Here is a 27,066-nt window from a genome sequence, read left to right on the forward strand (position 1 = left end):
ACGTTTAGGGTCCCAGGAGGGGACTCGAAGGATTCATGTTCCACTTGGGCAGGGAAGACCACCTCCTGGGTCCCCCTCTGTGTCCTTACCCATGCCTGCAACTTCCCCTCCATGCACCCATCAAACGCACGTGCCTCGTATCTTCTCCACAGTCCTCCCCTCACAGACCTGCAGTCCCTCGCTAGCTTCCACATGCTCATCTTTCTTAGGCTCATCAACTCTGCAAGTCTGCAAAAATGTCACTTGAAACACTGTTCTATCTTGGTTAACTGGCAGCTTTCTCTTGTGGTTCTACGCTATTGAATGCTAATTGGATTCTTTAACCCTGTGAAAACATTCTGCTGTTCACAGCACCGCACAAACGAGGCTGTACGGGTGCCTCTTGTACTGTATAACAAGGCCAGTGGTTACACCACATCCTTGGTTACGTTGCAAGGAATGAGAACAAAGGTCTCTGTTTGAAACCCTGAGGTTGGCACTTTCCTAAAGCGTTTGATTCCGTTTTCAACCGAGGTTTAAAAACACAACCCTCAAGAGTTCCTCTACGGAAAAGGATTTCTCAGGGTTGACACTATTTTAGGAAAGTTTTAGATAAGGCACTTGACTTGAATCTGAGGGCTGTTGTCTCTTGTTATTCTCACAGGCTTTTGAGATCATTCTAGAAGTCTCAATGCAAGGCCTGAGAGGACTGGTTTAGAAAGAAGCCAGGGGTTTTGCCAATATAAACTCAGTAGCATTAGAAACGTACGATTGGTGATTAGAGCACAGGCCTCCCACACGGCGGGAGTTAGAGCAGTCCCAGGAGCCTGACCCAGTCACAGACTGGTAACTGGTAACAGACGCAGGAGGGAAGGAACCAGTAACTGGGAAAGAATGATAGCTGCCTCTTAACTGTTTTGTTGTTTTCGTGGTGCTATCTTTATAGGGCTTTTTCTTGAGTACACGGCCATTGTAAATATGCAGTTGGGATAACAAGTGCTTGAGGGATTTGGTTGGACCAAATTTTATTATACCATTTCAGTACATAAAGCAAATGTTATTAATCCAATAAATAATTTTTTTTGAAGATTTTATTCATTTGAGAGAGAGAGAGTGAGAGAGCACAAGGAGGGGGAGAGGCAGGCAGGGGTGGGGGGAGAAGCAGACTCTGCTGAGCTGGGAGCCCAATGCGGAGCTCGATCCCAGGACCTGGAGATCATGACCTGAGCTGAAGGCAGATGCTTCACCATCTGAGCCACCCAGGCGCCCCATACATATGTTTATTAAATCTTATTTCACATGTTATCCCAATAAACAGAGCGAGGTTTTTGAAACCTTCCCCATTCCCCACACACGTCTGTTTTCTTGCCCAGAATGCAGTCCTCCTAGAAGAGGACTTGAGCTATGCTAGGACCCAACAGGTGAGAGCCGCAGGACAGGAGAAGCAAACGAAGGATTCAACCTTACTGACACCCTACTGTCCACGACAGTCTTCCAGTGACAGGACCCGATACCTCTAAACGATTCTTTTTATCTCTAGCCAGTGAGCATACAGCAATTTTCTCTCTTCCCTGCCCTAAGACAACTTTTGCTTGCTCAAATCCTGACTTACCTGTCTCCATTCTCATCCTGCACTGCAGTGAGGTGGCGCTGGACAGCCAGCAGCATCTTCACGTCCCCTGTCACGGCGTAGTCAAATAGGGCGTTGGCATGCCGCTTGGCCAGCTGCATAGCCTTCTCTAGAAAGAAGTTATCTGCAAGGCAAGGACACAATCGCAGCTGAGTTTCCTCTACTTGCTTTATAGGTATGGCGTGCTTGAGGTCAAAACCATCAGCAGCAGAGTTCCGATACCTCAACACACATCGTTTTAATTGCAAATGCTCCTCTCAGTACTTCTGCATTGTGTTCACTAGAAAAAGTACAATTGGACACTGGACAAATAGAGAGGATGATCTCAAAAATCTGTCTCTGGTTCATCAGGGGAAAGAAATTGAGAAATGTCTGTTATCTTATGGGGCACACTCAGTCTCTAAATAATGTTGATTCAATTCACTATATCATAAGCAATCCCTCTATTGATGAAATAATCCTTCATGGAGTCTTCAGCAACTTTCCTGTTAGACAAAGTGTCAAAAAACACAGAAAGACAGACTTTCCATAGGCCACCAGTGTTCTTGTGAAGTTTGCTTCCGGAAGGACAGGGGAAGGAAACTGAGACCTGCAGGCCAAAACCGTGACCTGTTTTTATATGATCCGCCACTTAACCATGCTTTGTACATTTTTAAAGTGGTATTAAAAAAAAAAAAAAGAATCTGTGATAGAGACCATAACTGGCCAATAAGTTGAAATATTTGCCATCTTTCCCTTCCCTTTTCTCTAATGAGTACTGGTCCGAAATATGCGCAGAAGTGCACCGTCCCTCTTTATCCTAATTGTTCAAAGAGGGCATCAGGGTAAAAGGAAATGGCAAAGTTCTACTTCAATATGACAGTCAAGCTCCAGTCGAGAGAGGAAACTATTAAAGTGATGGAAACTTTTCTCTATTATCTGTGATAGAAATGAATGAGATGATCTCCCACGATACCTAAAACTACATAATTATGATTGGAGAATGCATATGTAAACCTTAGTCTTTCTATTCAGAGACAACATGGGGAGCATGGAAATCTCAGTGTGAGTAAGATGATCAGACACATGCTTTTCGAAAAGGACACACGACTCTGAAGAGCACACTGAACTACATATTGATGCATCATTCTTAGATGAACAGAAAATAAACCTGTCTTCTGGCAATGGTCTCCACACCTCGAACCAACCCATCTCCTCACCAGTCAATACCATGTAACCATGTGTGTGTTCACTTACCCTGAAACCTAGAATTCTCTTCCTTCACTCCCACTGTATACGTCAATGTAACCGCATCATCCCCAGTGCTGGACTTCTTGTCCTGTTCTATGGGTTCCGTTACTTTCCCAGAGGGGCTGACTGCGCTTCCGTCCACACTCTTGCCACCAGCTTCAGAATCCTTTTTAGATGGGGTGTCTGTGGTTCCTAAGACAGAAACAAAAATTCCAGCTTTTTCTCAGTAAAATCTATTAAGTTATAATTTACTGTTTCATTTGTCAGATAAAGATGGGAGGCAAGTTTACTGCAAAGGGAAAAGAAAACACAGTAATTTAAAATTTCTTTTAAAATAGTTAAATCATTAGGTAACTTGTTTTGGAACTATTTTAAAGATTTTATTTATTCGGCACAGTGTTTTGGAGCTATTTTATTATATTTAAAAAATTTTTTTAAAGGTAGATTTTTTGGGGGAAAGATTTTATTTATTTATTTGACCGACGGAGATCACAAGTAGGCAGAGAGACAGGCAGAGAGAGGAGGAAGCAGGCTCTCTGCTCAGCAGGGGCTCGATCCCAGGACCCTGGGATCTTGACCTGAGCTGAAGGCAGAGGCTTTATAACCCACTGAGCCACCCAGGCACCCCTATTTTAAACATTCAATTCTAAAAGACACATTTTTACTACTGACATATAACATTACATTAGTTTCAGGTGTACAGTATAATGATTCAATATTTGTATATACTGTCAAATGATCATCACAATAATTAATATCAGTTAGCACATATAAATCTTTTTTCTTTTGATGAGGAACTTTTAAGATCTTAAAAAGTTTTTATTTAAAGTTCTAAAAACTTAACATTTCATTGTTTATTTATAAAGGAGAAAAAAGAAATATAGCTCTTCTATGAATGGCAGGGAAGTGGATTTTTTTCTTTTTTTTTAAGTGGGCTCCATGCTCAGCATGGGGCTTGAACTCACCACCCTGAGATTGAGACCTGAGCTGAAATCGATAGTCGGATGCTTAACTGACTGAGCCACCCAGGCACCCCAGGGAAGTGAAATTTTTAAAGTTTAAATAAAAACAGAGGAATTATTCTTTCCCTAATGTTATTTCACCAAGCAAGTTGTTAGAATGTGATATCAAGCCATGTTCTCTAGTGCGGGATCTACTTGGGGCACCATTTCTGTGCTCTTTCAGGCCGAACCATGCCATCTGACAGGTGCTCTGAGAACACACAGGTTTTATGAGCAGAACTGGCTCAAATCCTAGTTCTGCCATTAACAGGTACGTGCCTTCAGTGAGTGAATGAACATTTCTGAATCTGGGTGTCCTCTGTCTGTACAATGGAGACACTACTCTTTTCCTTATAGAGCAATCATGAAGATTACAGTCAAGATGTGTAGCAGCACCTGACAAAAAATGCATTCCATACTTGGGAAGGCTTCATTGTATTATTTCTTCAATGGGTCCACTAGAATGGACATGTAATATAAACCATGAGGCCATGGTGTGACAACTGCAAATTAGGGGATGCATTTGATGGGAAAGGTCACCCCTATAAAACTCAAAATGTCTATAAAAGTATAGTATTTAAGGGGGAAAAAAGGGAAAGAATAGGTAAATTTGGTGACTTTTTTATGCTTCAATAGTCAAGTGTCTCTCTAGATCCCTTTTTAATGTTTTCTTCCCCCTGGTCATACCACTCACAAAGTCAATATATTTTTTAAAGTGGGCTCCATGCCTAGCATGGGGCTTGAACTCACGACCCAGTGTATAAACACATTCTGGGACTAGAATTTATATTCATTTATAATTTATAGAATTATATATATATATAATTATATATTATTATATAATATAGAATTTATATTCTATATTTCTATAATATATTATATAATATAGAATTTATATTCCCAGTGTATAAACACATTCTGGGACTAGAATTTATATTCATCACAGGGAATAACTTTTTTTTTTTTTAAATGGAAAAGTACCTTCTTAGTTTATTTGCCTTTATCAGTTTTTTTTCAAGATGATAATGTCATGATAGGCAATGATAAAAAAAAAAAACCTTCTTGGCATTAGTTTTGTTATTCTTTCCTCACTATTAAAAAAACTATCTTACTTACCATGTTTCATCCCGGCATTAGATTTAGTGGTTCCGGGATGGAAGGTAATTCCACCATATGTAGGAAATCCATAGTGAGGGAAGCCATACCCTGAAAAAGCAAGCAAAACAATTGAAACCTCATGCTTTTTTTTTTTTTTTTTTTAAAGAAACAAAGACTCAGCAAAGTTCAGTGTCCTTCCTTAAGGTGAGTGTGGGCTTTGGTGTGGGAGGCCAGTGTGCCCAACACGCAGCTTCCATGGAGAGTTAGCAAGATACACTGTGGGAGATGACAAGATGATCAAGCTTAGATTTAGCAACTCAGGCAACGCCCAGGCCTGGGGCAGTGTGGAAGAGTTCATGCTGGAAAAAGGCTCCCACCCCTGTGTGGAGAGGAGAGGCCAGTGGTGAGTGGTCACCAACCAAACTCCGACACGCTGACACAGAGGACCCTGAAACAAACCTCTGGCGGGAAAAACTGAGCCAAACAAAATACGGAAAAAATACTGACTCTTCAGGGGAAATGACCACACTGTTCATTTTCAGGCACTTGGTGGCAAGTTTTTCCAAAACTTGGTGGAAGCATAAACTCACACGTAAAACTCTTTGGGGGAAGCAGCTGGTATTAGATGTCATACTCTCTGACACTGTAATTTTACTTCAAAGAATCTAATTTACGAAAATAATCTGGAATAAAAGAAAAGCAATGTGGACGAAGGCATTGAGTAAAGACAATAAAAAACAGGAAACACATTCAAGTAAGTAATGCTATGGTGTGTTCACTTGATGAAATACTAGGAGTCATTTAACTGATGCTTAAAATGTTACGCTTACATAAAATTTATACTGCCACGGGGGAAATGCCTATGTTACTTAATCTGTTAGGGAGAAGCGGCATCTCTGACTCTATATACACAATCGTGATGTGCTGATAATAAATCATACAGGTGAATAAATCAAATACAACACATTATGAGGACTGCAGCTGTACTCATGACACTGCATAAATCCATAGTGTAATGTCTGCACAGAAAAAAACAATTTGCAGAAGTTAACCTTCAACAGCAGGATTTTATGTATCTTCAGATTTTCTACAATGTAGTACATATAATATGAAATCCTCTCAATGGTTCCAAAGAAAACCAAGACAGTATGGAAGGGAGGGACTGAAGGGAAGGAAGGAAGGAAGGAAGGGGGGGGGGGAGGAAGCGGGGGAGGGGAAATACACCAAAACGTTAGTAGATGCATTCTTCAGATAACTGGCCTCGGGTGACTTTTTCTTCATACTGTTTTTGGTGTTACCTACAGTATGTTGCAATAGGAACATGTGTTTCCTTGAAAAATTCTGTATGTTGGGAAATTTTAATTAATTTAATCTGTTGCATTCAATAATGTCCCGGCCGCTTGACCACAGACAATCTGGGAATTCTAGGAAAGGAAAATTCGACCATGACAAGCTTTAGAAAGAGCAGACTTAGTTCGTACCTGGCCCCGTACTTCCAGCACCCCCTCCGCCACCGCCACCGCCAAACATGCCTCCGCCTCCAGCTCCGGCTCCACTCCCGCCGCCGAAACTATCTGAGAAATTAGGCATGAGCTTCTGCCGTTTCCTCTGCACTTCCTCTTTATCTGTATTTAAAGGAAGAGAAACCAGAGAAGAAAAGACTGATTCAATTCCACTACTAGCCACAGAAAGAGTATTGATTCGATGGTATTTTTAAACACCTTAAAGGGAAACAGAAATCACCCAAGGAGGAAGAGATGCCAAATTTCAAGAAGCAGTATATTTATTCCAATGGATCGGAATACAGAGAACTGGCCTCAGAGAGACCACAGAGCTGCACACACCCAAATCCCCTCTGCAGCAGTTTCTGAAGTCCCCAGTGTCTTTCAGATTAGTGAAAGACTAGATTTCCCAGCAAACGTTAGGATACTGAAGACACAGAATAAGAAAACCAATACTGAGCATTCTCATTTGGTCCTTCACAAAGGATTCCTAGCCAAGTACCATTTATAATGACTCTACTATGAACTAAGTGCTAGGGAGAAAGAATATATGAATAATGTCTTTGCTGTCAAGAGCCCTTAAAATATAATTTTAAGGTTGCAGGGGGTGTTGCGGGGGAGACCTGGAGACAGAGAGGACCCCAGTGCTATATATGTTAAATTTAGGGCGCACACCAGTGTTCCAGGAGATCAAGGAAGCACTTCTAGGAAGTCCCTGTGGGGTGGAAAACTCAGGAAAGTCTTGCAGGAATCAACTTTCCGTCAGGAGAGGGCACCGGGAGGATGTTCTGGAGATGGGATATAGGGGCAAGTGATGAAGGAAGGAATGTACATTGTGTGCTTCTGAGAGCTGCAGTGGTTCCGTTTAGCTGAAGTGAAAGTTGAGCATGAGATATTCTTGAGAAATGGGGCTACTCGGGACTGCCCTGTAGAGCTTCTGGATGGTGAACCAAAGGGGTTTACCAGCAGGAGAGCCACTGAGTGTTTCTGAACCGGGGATGATGCAGATAGGGTGGTATTTTAGGAAGCTTCCCCTGTTGCAGATGCATAGGACAAAATGAAGAGTCAAAGTGAGAGGCAGAGACAGTGGAGACATAAGGAGATGGGGGCTGTTCCTTACTGGGCACCATGATAATACAAGCGGGGTGAACCCCAGAAATACAAGGAAAGAGGGATCGGTAGTCAGTGGTGACTGATGAGAAACGGGAGGCCGAAAGTCTAAGAACACAGCTTGACTGCAGTACAGTGATGCCCCCGAGACTGTTGACTGTCCCGGTCCAGACACTACTTAAACCATCTTCCCTCATTCCTTGTGTAGTTGCTGTTTTTCTTTTGCTTTTCACTCTGTTGTTCTCACCAGTCCCAATGCCTTTGCGGTCCATTACTGTGTTCTTGTTTCTTCTTTCTGTTTCCGTTTCTTTCTCTTCTCTGGCCTTCCTACCATATACTTTTTTCTCCCCTCTCTCTTTTGGGCTAAAAGGATGGAAGGTTTTTGTTTAAGTACATAACCAGTGTGGTATTCTTTTTCTCAATGAGCAGCTTGATACTTAACAATTGTCCTATTTCTGATTTTTCTTTTTTTTAATTTTTAAAAAATTTTTCTATTTTTAAAAGAGTTTTATTTATTTGTCACAGAGAGAGATCACAAGTAGGCAGAGAGTTAGGCAAGAGAGAGGGGGAAGCAGGCTCCCTGATGAGCAGAGAGCCCGATGCAGGGCTCGATCCCAGGACCCTGAGATCATGACCTGAGCCGAAGGCAGCGGCTTAACCTACTGAGCCACCCAGGCGCCTCCTATTTCTGATTTTTCAACGTCAGTTTTGGTCAATGTTTTTATGTTCAGAAAGATCCCTACTTATTTCTAATTCTGTGGTTGTTTCAGTCACCTCAGGGCTCAAGAGGATGCTCTTACTGACTACCTCACAGTCACTGCAGTGCAGCTGGAAAACTAAAGCATGGAATAGGATACAGCAAAGTACCCTTACAAATAATCCTTCAAAAACTGATCATGTCGGGATGCCTGAGCCGCTCAATCAGTTAAGCAGCTGCCTTTGGCTCAAGTCATGATCCCAGGGTCCTGGGATCAAGTCCTGAGCCCCACACCAGGCTCCTTGCTCAGTGGGGAGCCTGCTTCCTCCTCTATTTCTGCTAGCTGCTCCCCTGCTTGTGCTCTCTCTCTGACAAATAAATAAATAAAATCTTAAAACAACAACAACAACAACAACAACAACCTATCATGTCCATACCTGTTAGGAAGAAGAAAGCCAATGTCGGTCAACTTGAAGAGAATGTGCTTCCCCTAGAAAGTGTTGGTCTCAAAGTGGAAAAACTTTACAAATGTCCTTATCAAAGATTTTGGATAGATTTATAAAATTTTTCCATCAGTTGTACTATAACCAATAGTCGTATTTATTACTCAATCTATATACTGTTGGTCTCACATAGAATATTAGTTCATTAGAAATATGAAACACTGGAGGGACAGTTCACTCATCCATCTTCGGGGATAATGTTATCTATTGACGTGCTTTCTAGCAAAGAGATCATTTGGCATTTGCTATGTACTTCTTTTGACTTAGAAAACAGATGTTCAATGGTTATATTTCACTGTAAAATGAGAATTTTTGAGTCAATTAAAAAATATTAAATATTCTATATCCATTAAGATTTCAATGACAAGAAACTGAAATGGAAATTTCATTACGACAGGCTTTTAAAGAAAAGAACCTGCAGTCTAAATTTCCAGAAATAAACATGGAGATTTTCCCATTGCGTTTACTAATCTTCATGGTCTGCCTTTGCCAGTGGCACCATGGGTTGTACTATGAAACATCAACCTATTCCAGAAGGGATCTAAGTGGTCACTTACTACAAGCTCTCCTTTGGGGAAGAGGAAATAGAAGCTAGGAAGATTAGGGGACTTGTCAGAGGTCAGGACAGAGTGAGGATCAGATCCAAAGTTTAGTGAGCTTTCCATTATATCAAGTAGACATTTTTGGGGAAACACTCCAAAATATCTCTCCTTTCCCACCCCTGCCATACCTTTTTTTTTTTTTTTTTTAAAGATTTTATTTATTTACTTGAGACACAGAGAAAGTGAGCAGGAGGAAGAGGGAGGAAAATTCAAAGCTGCCTCCGTGCTAAGCGCAGTGCCCCATGCAGAGCTTAATCCCATGACCTCAAAATCAAGATCTGAGCTGAAATGAAGAGTCATACTTAACCCACCGAGCCACCAAGGCACCCCGTCTTTCTTTTAATAATTGATGATTATGATAATAGTTCAGTTCACAAACATAAACTTTTAGTCTCCACCCTTTTTTTGCTGTGTGTATGCCTTAAAAGTAACTCATTCTGATTTTTCGGGTTCTAGTGTTCTAGTAAAGATATCTGCATTCCTTTCATAATTTAAAGATTATGATTCTGTTTCTTCTGAATCTCTATCTTTTCAGACTAAAAATCACATGGTCTTTTTTTGCTTTCATACAGCAGTTGCTCAAATATCTTCTTTTCTTTTCAATCATCCCTCTCTATTATTTTGTCTTCCCTGAACCCAACCGTCTCCATAAAGTTTTGATGAGGTACAATGTCAATAACCATAGAGGTGTCTGGATGATTCAATACAATGAAAGGAATATGTGTTATATTTTTTTGTCTGATGTCCTTCTTGATGGCACCCAACAAATTACTAGCCTTTTGGACTGGTCAATCAATAAGTCAGCTTTCATATTTACAAGAGCCAGGATATGGAAGCAGCCCAAGTATCTATCGACTGATGAATGGATAAAGAAGATACAGTGTGGGGCGCCTGGGTGACTCAGTGGGTTAAAGGTTCTGCCTTCGGCTCAGGTCATGATCCCAGGGTCCTGGGATGGGGCCCCGCATTGGGTTCTCTGCTCAGCAAGGAGCCTACTTCCCTTCCTTTCTCTCTGCCTGCCTCTCTGCCTACTTGGGATCTCTGTCAAATAAGCAAATAAAATCTTAAAAAAAAAAAGAAGATACAGTGTGTGTGTTTGTATGTGTGATATATATATCATACATATAAAATACATGCATGTGTGTGTTTATACATAATATATATGATATACAATATTATTCAGCCATAAAAAAGAACAAAATCTTGCCATCTGCAAAAACATGGATGGAGCTAGACAGTATTATGCACTAAGCAAAATAAGTCAGAGAAAGATATCACGTGATTATAGTCATGTGGAATTTAAGAAACAAAACAAACAAGCAGAGAGGAAAAAAAAAGGAAGAAAGAGACAAATCAAGAAACAGACTTTTTTTTTTTTTTTTTTTTTTTTTTTTTTTTTTTTTTTTTTAAAAGATTTTATTTATTTATTTGACAGAGAGAGATCACAAGTAGGCAGAGAGGCAGGCAGAGAGAGAGGAAGGGAAGCAGGCTCCCTGCTGAGCAGAGAGCCCGATGCGGGACTCGATCCCAGCACCCTGAGATCATGACCTGAGCCGAAGGCAGCGGCTTAACCCACTGAGCCACCCAGGCGCCCAAGAAACAGACTTTTAATTACAGAGAACAAGCTGCTGGTTACCAGAGGGGAGGTGGGTGGTGGCGGGTGAAATAGGTGGTGGGGATTAAGGAGGGCACTTGTGATGAGCACCGGGTGATGTATGGAAGTGCTGAGTCACTATATCTTACAGCTGAAACTAACAGAACACTGTGTGTTAACTAAGTGGAATTAAAATAAAAACTTGAAAAAAATAAGTCCGCTTTCAGATTTATCTCAGCATCTACTATATGACATATACTAAGAGGTAACCGGCTGGCTCAGTCAGTAGAACATGTACTTTTTGATCTCGGGGTAGTGAATTCAAGCCCCATGTGGGTGTAGAGCCTACTTAAAAAAGTACATACATGGCATATACTGTTCTAGATGTTGGGAATGTAGCAATAAACATGAAAGATCAAATCTATGACTTAAAGAATAGTCTTCCTATTGAAGATGGAAGAAGATAAGACATGTAAATTAATACATAAGACAATTTTACATATTGATAAGATAACAAAAAATACAAAATTAGGCAATGACATAAGGAGTGACTGCAGGGGCTGGGGCAGTGGAAGATGTATTCAGTGACTTCTGAGAAATGTATACAGTGATTCTTTTCCTGGGTTGTATAGTTGGGATTCACTTTCATACACTTAGTCTTATATGAAACGGCCTGCTACTTTTCGGACCACGTCATATGTCGTGTGATGATTGCTCCCTGCAATTATTTCACCTTGGAATTTTATAATCCAGAAGGCTTTATTGACTAAGGTAATTTTTTACCTTCAATGAAATAGTTCTAATCTCACACGACTTGATCACAGTATGTTTGGTCATTCTTTCTGTGGAGCTCAACTGCCCTTATTTTTCCAGATGGTTCTTTTTTTTTTTTTTTCAAGATTTTATTCATTTATTTGACAGACAGAGATCACAAGTAGGCAGAGAGGCAGGCAGAGAGAGAGAGAGAGGAGGAAGCAGGCTCCCCACAGAGCAGAGAGCCGGATGTGGGGCTCGATCCCAGAACCCTGGGATCATGACCTGAGCTGAAGGCAGAGGCTTTAACCCATTGAGCCACCCAGACACCCCCAGATGGTTCTTCTTATTTGTTTGTATTACATGGAGCTTTTAGTCAGTGGCAGTCTGGAAGTGCTTGAAGCATATAGGTGGGGATTTTGAACTTTTAGAAGACCCCATTCTCTAACCCCAGCATCTGATATTATGAATGAATGTCTGAACATGTCCCAGCTGTCCCTTACTCTTTTGATGAACAGATACCACTGCAAAAGGTAGACAGGTGGCCTAGAAACCAAGCTTAGCTTTGAATGTTTCTAGGCTCATACATGTGTAGGTAATCTGGGTATTTTTTTAAAAGTAATTCTCTGTGTCGGAAAGAACAGACATTATGTGAAGATGTATTTTAGGAGAAGAAATCTATTTTTTTCCCTCAGAAAGTCCCCCCAGATTAGCCATATTTCTCTTCTGTGTCTATTAAATAAGTGTGTTTAATTGGAAGCAGTGATTTTTATCTTTATGCAGCCTAAAGCATTTGGGAGACCTCAGGCTATTGCTGGGTCAAGAAATAAGGGGAGGTGGGCTTCTAGGGAAGGCCAAGTGGGTCGGCTCCCTACTTCCACTTTAACCAGAGCCTGTCAGTACTGGGATTTTTCAACCTGTATGTACTGGGATTTTGCATGAAATTATACGTGGAGGGGGGGAAAAAGCTCTTCTGCTGACAATGTCTTCACACCACAGTAATGGAATGCACTAAAAATTGGACTCAGTGGTGGACAGGTCACAACTTCTGAAAAAGAAATGAGAACCCATGGAATCATCTTCTAAATGCTCCTGCCACAACATGAATCCTAGGAAAAGAAGCCCTTTTCAAGGATCCCACATCACATATGGCTGTCACAGGATCCAACATCCCTGTGTGTCAACAATATGGCACCTTTGTGGCTTCTGACGTCAGTCAAGACATGCCCTGTGATGATCATTTCATTGACCTCCCCCTATGGTCTCACTTCCCTCTAACCCAGGGGTTTCTGACTTTCTTTGTGCCATGACCCCTTTTCACAGTCTTGTGAAGCCCACGGATCTCTTCTTAGAATCTTAATTATTAATATGTAAAATACAAAATAGGATTATATAAAAAAGCTAATTAACTAAAGTCCATTTCTATTTTTGGACCCTTTGGGGATCAGTGGACTCTAGGTTAAGAAGGATCTTTGAGCAATTATTCCACTGAGGGGCTTGTCACACTCATTCTGAGAAGATTCTCAATGCTAAATTTCCCACCCTGCCTTCTGGAGTTCCAGTCTTGCCTTTTGACGGCTTATTAGGGATTTGCCAGAGAAACCAATGTGACATGTTTGAAACTGAGCTCCCTCTTTGCCCACTCAAACCTACTTTTGCTCTCTTGATTCTTTCATCAGCTCAACCACGTAACATGGCTGGGATTCCTAGAACCATCTAGGACTCCTGAATTTTTCCTTCACCTCCTAGCCCAACCAGCATCTGGGTCTTCTTGACACTACCTTCTTTCAGTCTTTGCGCTATGACCTTCATGAACCTCACCTTTTCTCACCTGGACTCTTGCATTACTCTTCAGGCTCCTTGTCTGCTGCTCACATAGTCTCCTCAGTGTCCACATAAGGAAGTCAGAGTCATCAATCCAAATCTCAGTAGGCCTCATCATTCCCCTCTCCAGAATCAATCAGAATTCTTCAGCTACCCATCAGAGCACTTCTGTGCTTGGCTCTGGACTTCCTTACCTGCCTTGGTCTTCAGTGGTTCATTTTGGTGCTCACAAGGCTCTCACTTCTTTCTGAACAAACACTAATTGTTCAGCTCCTCAAGTTTCTTAAGCCTAGGAAACCCTTACGTTCCCTGTTTCTCACCCAATTACTGAAATACACCCCAAGTGAAAAAACCTTGAAGAAGCCTACTTCTTCTTCTTTTTTTAAATTTTTTTTTTTTTAAGATTTTATTTATTTATTTGACAGATGGAGATCACAGAGAAGCAGGTAGAGAGACAGGAGGAAGCAGGCTCCCCGCTGAGCAGAGAGCCCAATACGGGGCCTGATCCCAGGATCCTGAGATCATGACCTGAGCCGAAGGCAAAGGCTTTAACCCACTGAGCCACCCAAGCACCCCAAGAAGCCTACTTCTTGGTGGCTTCTTTCGAAACAAGGGTCCTCAGAATCCTCAAAGTGTTTTTGGATGCCTCCCTGTGGGAGCTTATCAAAATCATAATTCTTATTGTAACTATGTAAGATTATTCTCTCCTCTTCTTGGGGTGTCTTTTGTGAGGACAAGAAGGGTGCTTTATTCATTTTTATGGATCTGCACTGCATGGTGGCTGAGTCTCCCGTTCTACCGTCTGAGGCCAGTTGATACAGCGTTTGATTCTCCTGAACAGCCGCCTTAACCGGCCAAACCCAAAGAGTCTCAAATAAATGGCAGATTCTCAGATTCAAGGGCTAATTCTCAAATGTCTAAATCTCACATAAGCTTGGTAAAAGTAACACTGTTTTGAAAGGCTGGACTTAATTCCATGATCCCCAAAATAGGATATTACTTCCCTCCTCTAAAAATCAATACCATTGGTCTGGGGGCCAACTCCTCGAAGCCATTCAAAGGAAGCAGCCAACTGGTCTTTTCTGATCAGCTTTGTCCTTTTATGGGAAACAGCACAAGAGTGTAAGCAACCGAGTTACCTTTGATTTCAGGGTAGTAGAGAAAAGGTTTGGGTTCGCTAGTTTCCAAATCAGATTTCCTCCGAAGTTGGACAAACACGGAAGCTGGTTTTGTGATGTTGACATCTTTATACTTTGGGGTTTTGAAGACGATGGCGAACTGTAGGATACAAAGATCCAAATGTTGGGGGAGGCCTGTATTTTTTTTTCCTGGAAATGCTACTCATTAAACATATTCTTTATGCCCAATGTCTAGACACAGTATACTAAAAAAGAAGGCATTCTAGAGAAAGTTACAAACTCAGAATTCTATGCCCATACATTATCATTAAATTGACACAGTAAAACTGAAATACAAGATTATGCTAATGTTTTGCCAACCTTTCTTTTCATTTGTCTAACATTTCAAATGTCTTCCAGTAGTTAAATAATCGTGTGAGTAAAATACATCATATACTCCTCCTTCTCTTCTAAGTCAGCCTTAACATGCTCCAAAATTATTTACAGCAATATCAGAAACACTGGATGTGGAAAGAGAGAGTGAAGAACGGGGTACTACAATCAGCCTGTAGGTTGGCCAATGAGGAGAGGAAGCTAAATTCTGCAAGAGAGACATGTATTTCCAAGTGAGGATGGCCAATGCGCTAGGCTTTGAGGGCATTCTGTGACACCTCTCAGCTAGCCTCCTCACTAATTTCTGCTAGTGCCACAATAGTTTGGCATTTTTACAGTTTCTTGTTTGATTTTTTTTTTTTTGACTATGTAATGTATTCATAGGGATCGAGTCTTTGTAAAATATGGAAAGGTACAGAGGGGCATACCCCATGTCTGAACACACCTGCATATGCCTCTGGAGCTCCAATCTAAGCAATTCCTACTGTGAGCCTGCCCCCAGAGGGAACCACGGTGATGTTATTCATTCCTTGGGTACACTTCCAGAATTTCCTTATGCTTATGCAAACATGAACGATCTATTTTTTTAAAGCATTTTGAAACAGGTAATACTTTTTAAAAAAATTTTTAATATTTATTTGTCAGAGAGAGAGAGATCACTAGTAGGCAGAGAGGCAGACAGAGAGAGGGGAAGCAGGCTCCCTGCTGAGCAGAGAGCCCGATGTGGGGCTTGATCTCAGGACCCCGAGATCATGACTGAATCTTTTTTATATGCACTTTGTTCTGTATCTTAAAATATTTTTTAATGTTGTACTTTCGAGATTTTTCCATATTAGTTCATCAACTATTCATTCTCTTTAATAACTGCATAATATTCCCTCATACAGATCCACCATAATTCCTTTAACTGGCCACTTCTTGATGGATATTTTAGATTGTTTCCAGTTTTGGGGGGTGAAAACAGTATTTCTCAATCACTGAGAGTGATTAAGATACGAAACAGCATTTCTCTTAGTTATATACTCACTTGTCACTGGGAACTCCTGACTTATCATGATGATATCAGCCTCAAGTAGAAGACTCTTCCTTTCGACACTTTCCATTACAATATCTCTTTAACAGGTCTCGCCATAATTACTCAGGTGGAATACTATAGCAGATGACTGTCCCTTCAAAATTCACATGTTGAAGCCCTAACGCCTAGTGTGGCTATATTTGGAGAAAGGGCTTTTATGGAAGTAAATAAAGTTAAATGAGGTCATGAGGGTAGAACTGTGACAGGATAGGATTAGGGTTCTTTTTTTTTTTTTTTTTTTTTTTAGATTTTATTTATTTATTTGACAGAGAGAGATCACAAGCAGGCAGAGAGGCAGGCAGAGAGAGAGGAGGAAGCAGGCTCCCTGCTGAGCAGAGAGCCCGATGCGGGGCTCGATCCCAGGACCCTGGGATCATGACCTGAGCCGAAGGCAGCGGCTTAACCCACTGAGCCACCCAGGCGCCCCAGGATTAGGGTTCTTATAGGAAGAGACACCAGAGAGCTACTTCTCTTCTCTCTTCCATGAGAGGACATAGCCAGAAGGTGGCTGTCTGCAGGCCAGGAGGAGAGAGCTCTCACCAGGAACCATCCCTGTTAGGCCTTGATCTGGGACTTCTAGCCTTCAGAACCATGATGAAATAAATTTCTGTTGCTTAATACACCCAGTCGATGGTACTTTGTTATGTCAGTCTGAACAGATTAATACGATTACTTAAAATATTTCCCCTAAAGGACCTGAGGGCCATTGCCTTAATGGGTAGGTGACCAGACACCCAAATGAAATGTCATGACAAGGTCTCAGAGCCAGTGGTCTAAGGCCTTGCTCATAATTCTATGATAGATAACTTTTCTGGAAGATGTGCAAGAGTGTTAAAAATAGTATTTTATGAAAGTTAAATAAGTATTTACGATTTTTCTTATTTCATACATGGAAATTAAGTACTGAATTTCAACAAGACAGAAAATGTAAAATGGTCATGACCATCATCATCATCCACTTACTTGTCTATGAACATCTGTGGGGGAAAAATCTCCAAATCCTTCCCAGATCCCACCATTTTCCTCCTCTTCATAAAATCGAATCTGGATGTCATCTGCAAACAGTCACATATTACACAGAAGTATAATTTCACATAGAGTAGTAATATTTGTAAGCATGCTGGAAAATGCAGCTGGTTCAATATTCTACCTATTATGTGTTTAAACTTTTAAAAAAGTAATTAATATGAAAGACTTTTGAATCATTCAAAATTTTCACAAATCAATGCATTTTTTTTTATTAGTTACCACAGTAATGGACGCTGAGTTTCATTTATAATGAGAGAACACTAGATTTACCTATTCGATCTGACTTTACTCTTAACCAGTCTTTGACTTTCCCACTTCTCCATCACTAACCCAATTCATTTCTGAGAAACACAAAGGATATCAAAGAATATCAGAATCCCAAAGGGTGGTTCAAACTCCGTACAGATCTATAAATAATATTTAACTTCTATAAATTATACTATATGGTAACACTATTTTAAGGGATTTATGTGTATACATGAACTGATTTCATCCTCACAACAACTCTGTGATGCAAGTGGACTATTAAAATCCCATTTTGTGGAAGAGAAATTGGAGTTCAGAGAGATTAAGTGACTTATCCAAGATTGAATAGCTAGTAAGTGGAGAAGCAGAATTTGAACACAGCCTCCAGGCTCATAAACATTCTGCTCCGCTGCTTCCTTGTGATACTTTGTCAGTCCATATGGAGAAGTTGTTAAAAATATCATATTGGGGGCACCTGGGTAGCTCAGTTGGTTAAGCGACTGTCTTCTGCTCAGGTCATGATCCCAGAGTCCCGGGATCGAGTCCTGCATGGGGCTCCCAGCTCCACAGGGAGTCTGCTTCTCCCTCTGACCTTCTCCCCTCTCATGCTCTCTCTCTCTCAAATTAAAAAAAAAAATCTTAAAAAAAATCATATTGGTCAAGTACCTTTGGATGAAATAGGAATGCCTAAATTTCACACTTGTGTCATTGGTTCTACTTCTGCAGAAATATGACAATATAACTCAGACTGGCATCTCCTTGGCTTTACTTCCCATTTTATAGAAAGAACTGCACTACTGATTTATGAAAACTAAGTTCATATTTCTATTTAAATAGAATTTTAGAAATATTAGGGTTGGATAAAACAGCTCATTATCTCCTGGTCAATTCCTTTGCCTTCAGGTAGGACTAAACAGGACCTAGTTATTCAGACTCTTTAAGCCAGGTGCAAGACTTCTCTCTTTTTTATTTTTTTAAGATTTTATTTATTTTTTTTGACAGAGAGAGATCACAAGTAGGCAGAGAGGCAGGCAGAGAGAGAGATGAGGAAGCAGGCTCCCTGCTGAGCAGAGAGCCTGATGCGGGACTCGATCCCGGGAACTCAAGATCATAACCTGAGCTGAAGGCAGCGGCTCAACCCACTAAGCCACCCAGGTGCCCCTACAAGACTTCTCTTAATAAGTCATTCCAATGTGATGATAATGATTAAGAATTGCATTTATAAATAAAGGAACTCAGATTGTGTTTACTCATTGAATGTGTACATATCACCCGGATTGAATGGGTTAAAAAGAGGTGGACACCAGGATATGCAGAGGAAGTACAAGTTTTTTTTTTGAATAAAGATACATATATGTTTACCTTAAAATTAGATTGTATTTTTTTCTGACCTTTAAATCTCAGGCCTTCAAAGCCATCATTCTTCTGTTTAAGAGCTGTATTTTTAGGTATGCACTCCTCACTTGGAAATTGCTCATCAATTTGTAGCGAGTAGATCTTTATCATACCATACTCTCTATCACTGTATTTTAAAAATGAGTTGTTGGAGAAAATAACACAATCTCCTTCAGCTTTTGCTCCTTTATAAATCTTGTACCATTACTAATGAAAGGTCAATGCCAAGAACCTTTCCTGAAAGTGGAAATTATGAGAAATATGCTTTGAGAATTTCCCTATAGTCCTTATTCTCTTTTTCACAATTGACATCAGTGTCACATGAACGTTTTGGAGAAGCTCTCTCAGCAATGAAGCCTTACAAAAGAAACTAAATTAATGATTTTACACTATAGGGGCACCTGGGTGGCTCAGTGGGTTAAGTCTCTGTCTTTGGCTCAGGTCATGATCTCAGGGTTCTGGGATCAAGCCCCGAGTCAGGCTCTCTGCTCAGTGGGGAGCCTGCTTCTCCTTCTCCCTCTGCCTGCCATTCTGCCTACTTGAGCTCTCTCTCTATCCTTCTGTCAAATAAATAAATAAAATTTTTTAAAAAAGAACAACAAATTTGGAAGAGGCAAAATGTGTACATTTTCTGAAGGAGTTCCATGGCAGAAGAGGCATATACTGGATTTGCTGCTAAAAGGTGACTCACAGACACACCCAGAATTACATTTCACATTTTGAAATCAGAGCTTATATTTACCTTTCTGAACCTTGTCACAGAGAAGATAAATTTCTTCTCCTCCAGTTACACAACCAGCTGTCCTGTCCATTCTTACAATTTTCAAGTTGGACGCATTGGGGGCCTCTGTCCACAGGAGAGAAACAACAAACATCATGCTTTATCCTCAGCTTTAGAAGCCAGTCTCTTAGAGGGAACCCTGCCTTTAGCACACATTAACCAAAGAAAGTTAAAATAATTTATCAGGAGTGGTCAGCATTAAGTCATGTATAAAACTGTCAAATCAATATGTTGTATGTGTGAAAGCAATATAATACTGTATGTTAATTATACTTTCATTTAAAAATAAATAGAGGTATGTGCTATGGTGAGTGCTGTGAAGTGTGTAAACCTGGCGATTCACAGACCTGTACCCCTGGGGATAAAAATATATTATATGTTTATAAAAAAAGAAAAAAAAATAGATGCTTTCATTTATATTGTTTCAACAAGGACACAAATACAAAAGCTTTTGGAAGTCCTTGGAAGTCCTCACCTCTTGAGCATGGATCATTCATTACTACCCAAACACACGAAGCAGAAAGGAACAATATTTGCTTCTCCCAAACACATTAAGAAAGATTCATACAGAAAGAGAAAGATCTTTTCTGATGTTTCAGGGAAGTACTGAGCCAACGGATTTGTGGAATTTTGTATAAGTCAAGACCTTCAATTATTTCCATAATACTGATATACTTTTACAAAAGTCTTAAAAATCTAGAAAAAAGCACAGTTTTCTTAAACTGCTTATAAATTCTTATTTTACAGAAGAGAAAAATGGAGAGGTTAAAATTCTTTTCCCCAGACTAAATTAGAATTCTGTGTGGTTAGGGGCAAAAGTTGGTTGTGGTAATAGTATAAAGCTTCCTTTTTTTTTTCCCCTTCCCACAGCTGCATTTTAAGGTGATCTTTAGTATATAAGTCTACATCATTTTATAACTCTTTCACTTCCTTTCAAACTTGTTTAAATTAGAGAAATCGGTCAGTTGTCGTACTTGGGGCATGGAGTTTTCTACTTAGACCAAACTCGATAAACTTTCAGTGAGCCTAGGTACCACACTTGCAGCCTTCTACAATTTGTTTAATAAATCCCATGCATACCAAATAAGAAATCTGCAGGGTAAAGGCTGAAGACCATTGTAAAACTCTTTTAAAAAGTTCTAGGAACTACAGACTGAAATAGAATTTTGAAGACACATACTGTCTAGACTACTCATTCAGTTAACTTGAAGTTCTTTTCTTGATAAAAGCTAGAACATGCAAGAATGTAGACGGATAAGAGCAAGGATTGTTTTAATTAACACCTCTTTAGAGCCTCAACAGAAAATATTGAGGGTTATTTTTAGGAGCATCAACAATATATCCTCATGGCAAGGAATTCATAAATAATAAGAGATCTGCCATCCTCAAATGGCATATAAAAGTCTAGCATGCACATTGGAGGAAGGAGAACCATATTTATTGCTCACCTTGTAGCATTCACTTTGAATCTAGACATCAACGTTTCAAGCTAGATTTTAGTATTCCAATTTTGTAGATGATAAATGTGAGGCTCCAAGTGATTAAGTTACTTGCCCTGGGATTCTGAGCTAGTCAGTAACTGCCAGGCCTGGGTTAAAAGTCTGTACTTGACACTACACCAAGCTGCCTCCCGGCAGAAGTCAAGGACTCACTGCTGTCATAGATGGCGTCTGACACCACGGGTTCCAGGCGCCTCGTGAAGCTGCCGGTGCTATCTGGAAGAAATGCTGTAAACATGAGCCGCACCACGCTGAGGTCCATCTCCTTCGTCTGCTGAAGGGCTGCCTGGCGGATGATCTCCTTTTCCCGATCTAGGACCACACAGCACAGCACATTCAGGCCCAGGGAAAGAGTAAAGCCAGAACACTTTAGATAAGATGTTTTTATAAAGCTCAAATAAAGACCATGAATTGAAAACAAAAATCTATTTTTTTCTTTTGAAATTGTTTGTATTGCTAATACAATTTTCAAAAAATTTGTCTCATTTATGTCATCCAAATTAAAGGCATCAAAAGAAGACCTGCGTTTTCTCTGGATGATAGTGAAAACTGTCCTCCGTGAACTCAACTGCCTCTCTCCTTTCTTATCTTCCCCTGATTTCTCCTTTTTCTCCCTACAGTGACAGTTAAAGGCACAAAAGGTGTGAAGCCATAGAATGCAATAAACTTATTATGCGTGAGTTGTACTGTGAAATGTGAAAATTAAGTCTTCTGAAAGCTCCCTGAGCACAGGGACTATGTTCATTCCACAGTGCCTAGCACAGAGCCTGGCACATGGGAGGTACCCCAAAAATGCTTCTGGAGAAACTGAATGACTCAACTGCATTTGACTCCTTCCTTGCCTGCTTGCATTTAAGTTATAGTATCATAAAAGGTGATAATTCAAGTGGAGAATACTGTGAAAGTGCTACAGCTAAAGAGATAGGGAATTTCAAAGGCGGGGAGAATCCAGAGGCTCTGGAGCAGAAGAGACATATTTTCTCAGTCGTGAAGGGATGGTACAACTTGAACTTATGCAGAGAGTAAATAAAGTCATTCCAGGAAGAGGGAGCAGCAAGAATAGAAAGAATGTGCCGAGGCAAGGAAGTGAGAATCATGGTGTTTCTATGGAATAATTCAGTTTGACACAAAGGGTGGGGGGCGGTCCTGGGAAAGAACACTGGAAATTCAGCAGGGACCAGCTCTTGAAAGGCCTAAAAGGCCAGCTTACTGAATTTGGATCTTATAGACAGCGAGCGGGGAGATACTGAATAGTGGTGAGGCGTAGGCTTTTGCAAGATCCATCTGCCCGAGGTGTAAACTGGTTCAGAGGTGGGGATGGGGAGAAGCAAAGCAAGAAAAATGGAGTGAGGAGCGGAGCGCTAGAAAGAGCAGAGGGGAGCAGGGCCACAGGCTGGAGACGCAGTGCAGGCAACAAGGAGGATTCATTCAAAGGTGACGTGAAGGCTTCTAGTCTGGACATCGGAATGCGTTGAGTGGAAAAACAGCGATGGTTTTGGGTCACCTGAGTAACAGAGGATGACAGGATGACCAGACAATGGACAACGTGTGACAGCAGAAACGGCACATGTGGTAGGACAGGATTGGGGTGGAAAGAAAAAGTGTAAGTAAAAATAAGGAAACATAAAATCATAGCATTTTTACAAGAAAGAGCATAGTTTATGATGTGCCTGAAGAGCCCGAAGAGATTCCTTCTAATAAGGTGAGCCCGGGGAGGTAAAACAGAGAAAACTAAAACAAAGGAACTGAGTGTTGTCTTGTACAGTGGTTTTGACAGGCTGAAAAGGGCAGGGAGTGGTGTTTTAAGTCGTGGAAAACACATAAAAAACTATGAATCTGCATCAGGTGTTCAGGGAGCTGTGACGGGGAGAGAGGAGTGCATGGAGGGACTGGAGATAAAGCTGGAAAGGTGACTGGGGCCAGACTGAGGGCTTTCTATACCAGGCCGTGGAGGTATAGACTTTATTCTAGGAAAGAGTGGGATGCCATCAAAGGTTTCTGAGCAGAGAAAGTGTGGTAGCAGCTCAAGGTACAGTTTGGGAGAAGGAGAAACTTGGGGTAGACCGAGGAGCACCCAGTTTACACACAAGCAATGGAGAGCCTGATCTCAAAGCACAGGCTGGCAGAGCGACACTCACCTGTGAGCTGCCGGTCTCCTCCGCCTTCCGCTTGCAAATAGGCAAGATCAGGATGCACCAAAAGTCCAGGGTTGTAGCCCTTTGTACATGCCTCTGTCATTCGTGCTTCCAGTGTTTCAAATACTTTCTTCTTTGTCACATGAAGTATACCCAGGTTCGCAAAGCTGGTGAAAAAGCAACATCCACCACCAAAAGTTAGGCTGTCAATGACAAGAGTCTAGTTTTACTCTAGCAAAGCGGCTTTTAAAAAAAATACACGGGCCCTCAGTCGCTGGAGCCCACACTATAATCAAACATGTTACTATGTCCATGGTGAGACGTATGAAGTAGACTCATCAAATGGGATCATAAAGACTACACATCAGGTCAGAGTGCTGCCAAATGGGCCTGTGGCAAACTTTATAAAATTTTTTGGTTTTCAGGGTTTATTAGGCTTTCAAATAACACTCCAGGGAGTGAATACACAAATATGTATGTCTTATTAAGAAAGCTTCACCTAGATTCACTCTGAAGTATTTTCTAGGAGAACTCTTTAAATTTAAAAAAAAATTCTGAATATAGTACTAACTTATCTCATTTTTTTGAAGAATAGAGGAATCCTATATTTGGAAGGATTTTTTTTTTTCTTTTGGATCATCCCTGGGTTTCTGGTTGGGCTTTAAAGTCTATAATGGAGTCTCATCTCCTCTTGGGTTATCTCTAAGGCTGGAATTATTTATTACCACTAGAATGCCATCTAATGCTACATGTATTCAGGATAGAGAACCTTTTATTTCGTGAAGCCTACATACCTCTTGGGCAAAATATGTTAATAAGCTAAATAAAACAAGTTAAGGGATTTTAAAGAAAAAGCATAAATTACTTCAGCTCTTCATTTTTTAAAGTACATGAAACAAAAAAGTATATTCAAGAAACATAGTACAACAAACAAAAAAGTACTTTACCAAGGAGGAGACCCATTTGTTCAACAAATACTTATTCAGCTCCTTATTTTTTTAAAAAGATCTTATTTATTTACTTATTTGACAGAGAGACAGATCACAAGTAGGCAGAGAGGCAGGCAGAGAGAGGGGAGGAAGCAGGCTCCCTGCTGAGCAGAGAGCCTGATGCGGGGCTCGATCCCAGGACCCTGGGATCATGAACTGAGCTTGAAAGCAGAGGTTTAACCCACTGAACCAGCAGGCACCCCTCAGCTACTTATTAGTGCCAGGCAGTGTCCAGGTGTCCTGTCAGCACCCGGGAATCCCTTCCTTTGTAGAATTTATATGTTAGTGTAACCAAAGAGAAGAAACAAGAGATTTTACAGTATAATTAAGAGGGTAATTAGTGTTACCAAGAAAAATAAGGTAGGAATGGAGAAAAGGAAAGGTAATAGTAGAAGACACGATGTTTTAAAATAGGGAGGAGCCAGAAAAAGCCTCACTGAAAAGATGACAATGAGCAAAGACTCGAAGAATGTGAGGGAAAAGACGTGGCTAAATGGAAGAACAGTGTTTGAAAAGGAATACCAAGTATTTGAAATAACAGTATTTGAAAAGGGAGAAGCCGAGTCCCTGAGATAGGACCGGACCTGATGTTTTCAAAAGACAACAATGGCAAGGAGGCCAAAGTTACTGGAGGAAAATCCACAAGACATGAGTGGTAAGTGAAAAGGTCAAAGAGATAAGTGGGCACACAGATCTTTTAAAGCCTTGTATGCTTTTGCAAAGACTTTCATTTGGTTCTGGCTTTTACCCAGGAGGAAAGATTAGTAACAGAAGACAAATATTATGACAACTGGACTAGATGAAACAAAGTCTAAGATAGTGTGGGAAGAAGACAAGATGAACTAGAAGAAGAAAATATAGGCGGTGAAGGCAGAATGAGATGAGCGTTCGGACAGAGGCCCAGAGGCGCAACGAGAAACATGTCCAGAGAGTGACAGAAAAAGGACATGAACTAGCACGATGTATAAATCTGGCAAATCACTATGTTGTGCACCTGAAACTAATGTAACATTGTGTGTCAACTATACTAAAAGAAAAAAAAAAAGTAGAATAGCTGAGGCACACAGAGAAAAAAACAGACCAACTCAGAATATAAGCTCCTGATGGCAAAGAAGTCCAGTGCTTAGAACAGTGCTTGATTGGGGCACCTGGGTGGCTCAGTCATTAAGCATCTGCCCTCAGCTCAAGTCATGAACACAGGGTCCTGGGATCGAGCCCCACATAAGGCTCCCTGCTCCACCAGAAGCCTGCTTCTCCCTCCCTTACTCCCCATGCTCATGTTCCCTCTCTCGCCGTGTCTCTCTCTGTCAAGTAAATAAATAAAATCTTTTAGAAAAGAACACTGCTTGACATATGGGTGTCTAATAAATCTCGAATACAAGAATGCATGAATTCACACAGCACAGAAAAATATGAAACATGACGTATCGATATGTATGGAAGCATAGACAGTTTATTAGAAACAACACCATCTTTTGGCCTTTCAGGCTGTACTCTGATGTAGATCATCCACAACTACCTATGTATAGGTAGTGACAGTGACAAACACCTATGTAACTCTTTACCCTTTACCATACAGAAAGTGATTTTCATGTATATTATTTACCTAATCCCTATGAAAAGGGCATCATCCTTATGTGAATAATTTATTTACTCTGGTAATAAATGGAATAATACAGAAGCTAATCTTCTGTTTCAGATAATGATGGAAGTAACAGGGACAATATTGAACCTTTCACCTTAAGTAACATAAAACACATGGAAAATGGTTTTCTAACACGGGATAACAGGCAGCACAGGATAGGGATCCTTAAGAAAAACAACTAAGCTGATTCCTACAATAATGCTGGGTTAATGCCTGAAGTTTCCGGGCTGAAGTCTAGGAAGGGAGACCTAAACAGGACCCGGTAATCTCCCTGAGTTTTGGAGACAGAGTTAAAAATCTGAGGAGGCTAAAGAGGCTGCAAGTCACAGGCAGAGAACCAGAGAAGAAAGAACCACATACAGAGTGATACTCAGGGATGTACAATGTGACCCCGCCTTGAGTCTTCAGCAAAGTAATGATCAGAGCATGGGTGTGAGGAAACAACTGAGACTTGGGGTAGGGCCGGGGTGGCGGGGTACAAAACACCAGAAAGGAGCAGGCAAAACGTTTCTTGGAGCACAGTGGGGCTGGACTAGTTCAGGAAATCTTGTAATACATGAATCATCAGGATGAATATTCAGAAAGGTATTGGCTTAGTAATGGTGTCAAATTAACCCCAGATGGAAGGTTGATCTGGCTTCCCTAACAAATCTTAGAAATAAGTCTAGAAAGGATCAAACTGTTCCCAAATTTAATTTCATCCCAATGTTCAAAAGTATTTAAAGGCATACAAAAAAAAAAAAAAAAAAAAAGCCAGCATGCAGCAATCTAAAATTCAAAATGCCTGCCATTCAATCACAAATTATCAGGCATGCAAAGAAAGAGAAAAAAAAAAAAAGAAAAAGAAAAAGAAATAAAGACACAGGAAAATACTGCTTATAATGAGGATAACAATCGATCATAGAAACATATCCAGAAATGAGACAGAACAAAAAATTTGTAGACCTCTACACTGAAATAGCTATTATAGATATATTCCATATGGTTAAGAAGATAAAAAGCTTTAATATGTTAAGGAACATTTGCAAGATATTAAAGAGACGTCAAACAAACCTACAGAGATGAAAACTGCAATGGCTGAAAAGAAAAATACACTAGATGGAATTAAGAATATGTTAGACACTATAGAATAAAAGGATTAGTGAACTTGAGGACATAGTAATAGAACAATTCAAAATGAAACACAGGAAGAAGAACAAATAAAAATAACAGATCACCAGTGAGCTCTGGACAATTTT

At 40.5% G+C, this 27,066-nt stretch overlaps 1 protein-coding gene across 5 annotated transcripts in view; it reads right to left on the reverse strand.

Moving 5' to 3' along the window:
* Positions 1-27,066, reverse strand: part of NFKB1 (nuclear factor kappa B subunit 1) — a 120,463-nt gene that overhangs the window by 17,770 nt on the left and 75,627 nt on the right. For all 5 annotated transcript variants that reach the window (XM_059172063.1, XM_059172056.1, XM_059172082.1 and 2 more), the window contains 9 exons: positions 23,198-23,361; positions 21,213-21,371; positions 19,522-19,626; positions 17,073-17,164; positions 14,663-14,801; positions 6,420-6,563; positions 4,957-5,046; positions 2,846-3,031; positions 1,592-1,733 (listed from right to left, as the gene is read on the reverse strand). In XM_059172063.1, coding sequence (XP_059028046.1) covers positions 1,592-1,733; positions 2,846-3,031; positions 4,957-5,046; positions 6,420-6,563; positions 14,663-14,801; positions 17,073-17,164; positions 19,522-19,626; positions 21,213-21,371; positions 23,198-23,361 — 1,221 coding nt within the window. The remainder of the gene's footprint in view (positions 1-1,591; positions 1,734-2,845; positions 3,032-4,956; positions 5,047-6,419; positions 6,564-14,662; positions 14,802-17,072; positions 17,165-19,521; positions 19,627-21,212; positions 21,372-23,197; positions 23,362-27,066) is intronic.

Source organism: Mustela lutreola, chromosome 1 (assembly GCF_030435805.1).
Source record: "Mustela lutreola isolate mMusLut2 chromosome 1, mMusLut2.pri, whole genome shotgun sequence".
NCBI classification, from domain to species: Eukaryota; Metazoa; Chordata; class Mammalia; order Carnivora; family Mustelidae; genus Mustela; species Mustela lutreola.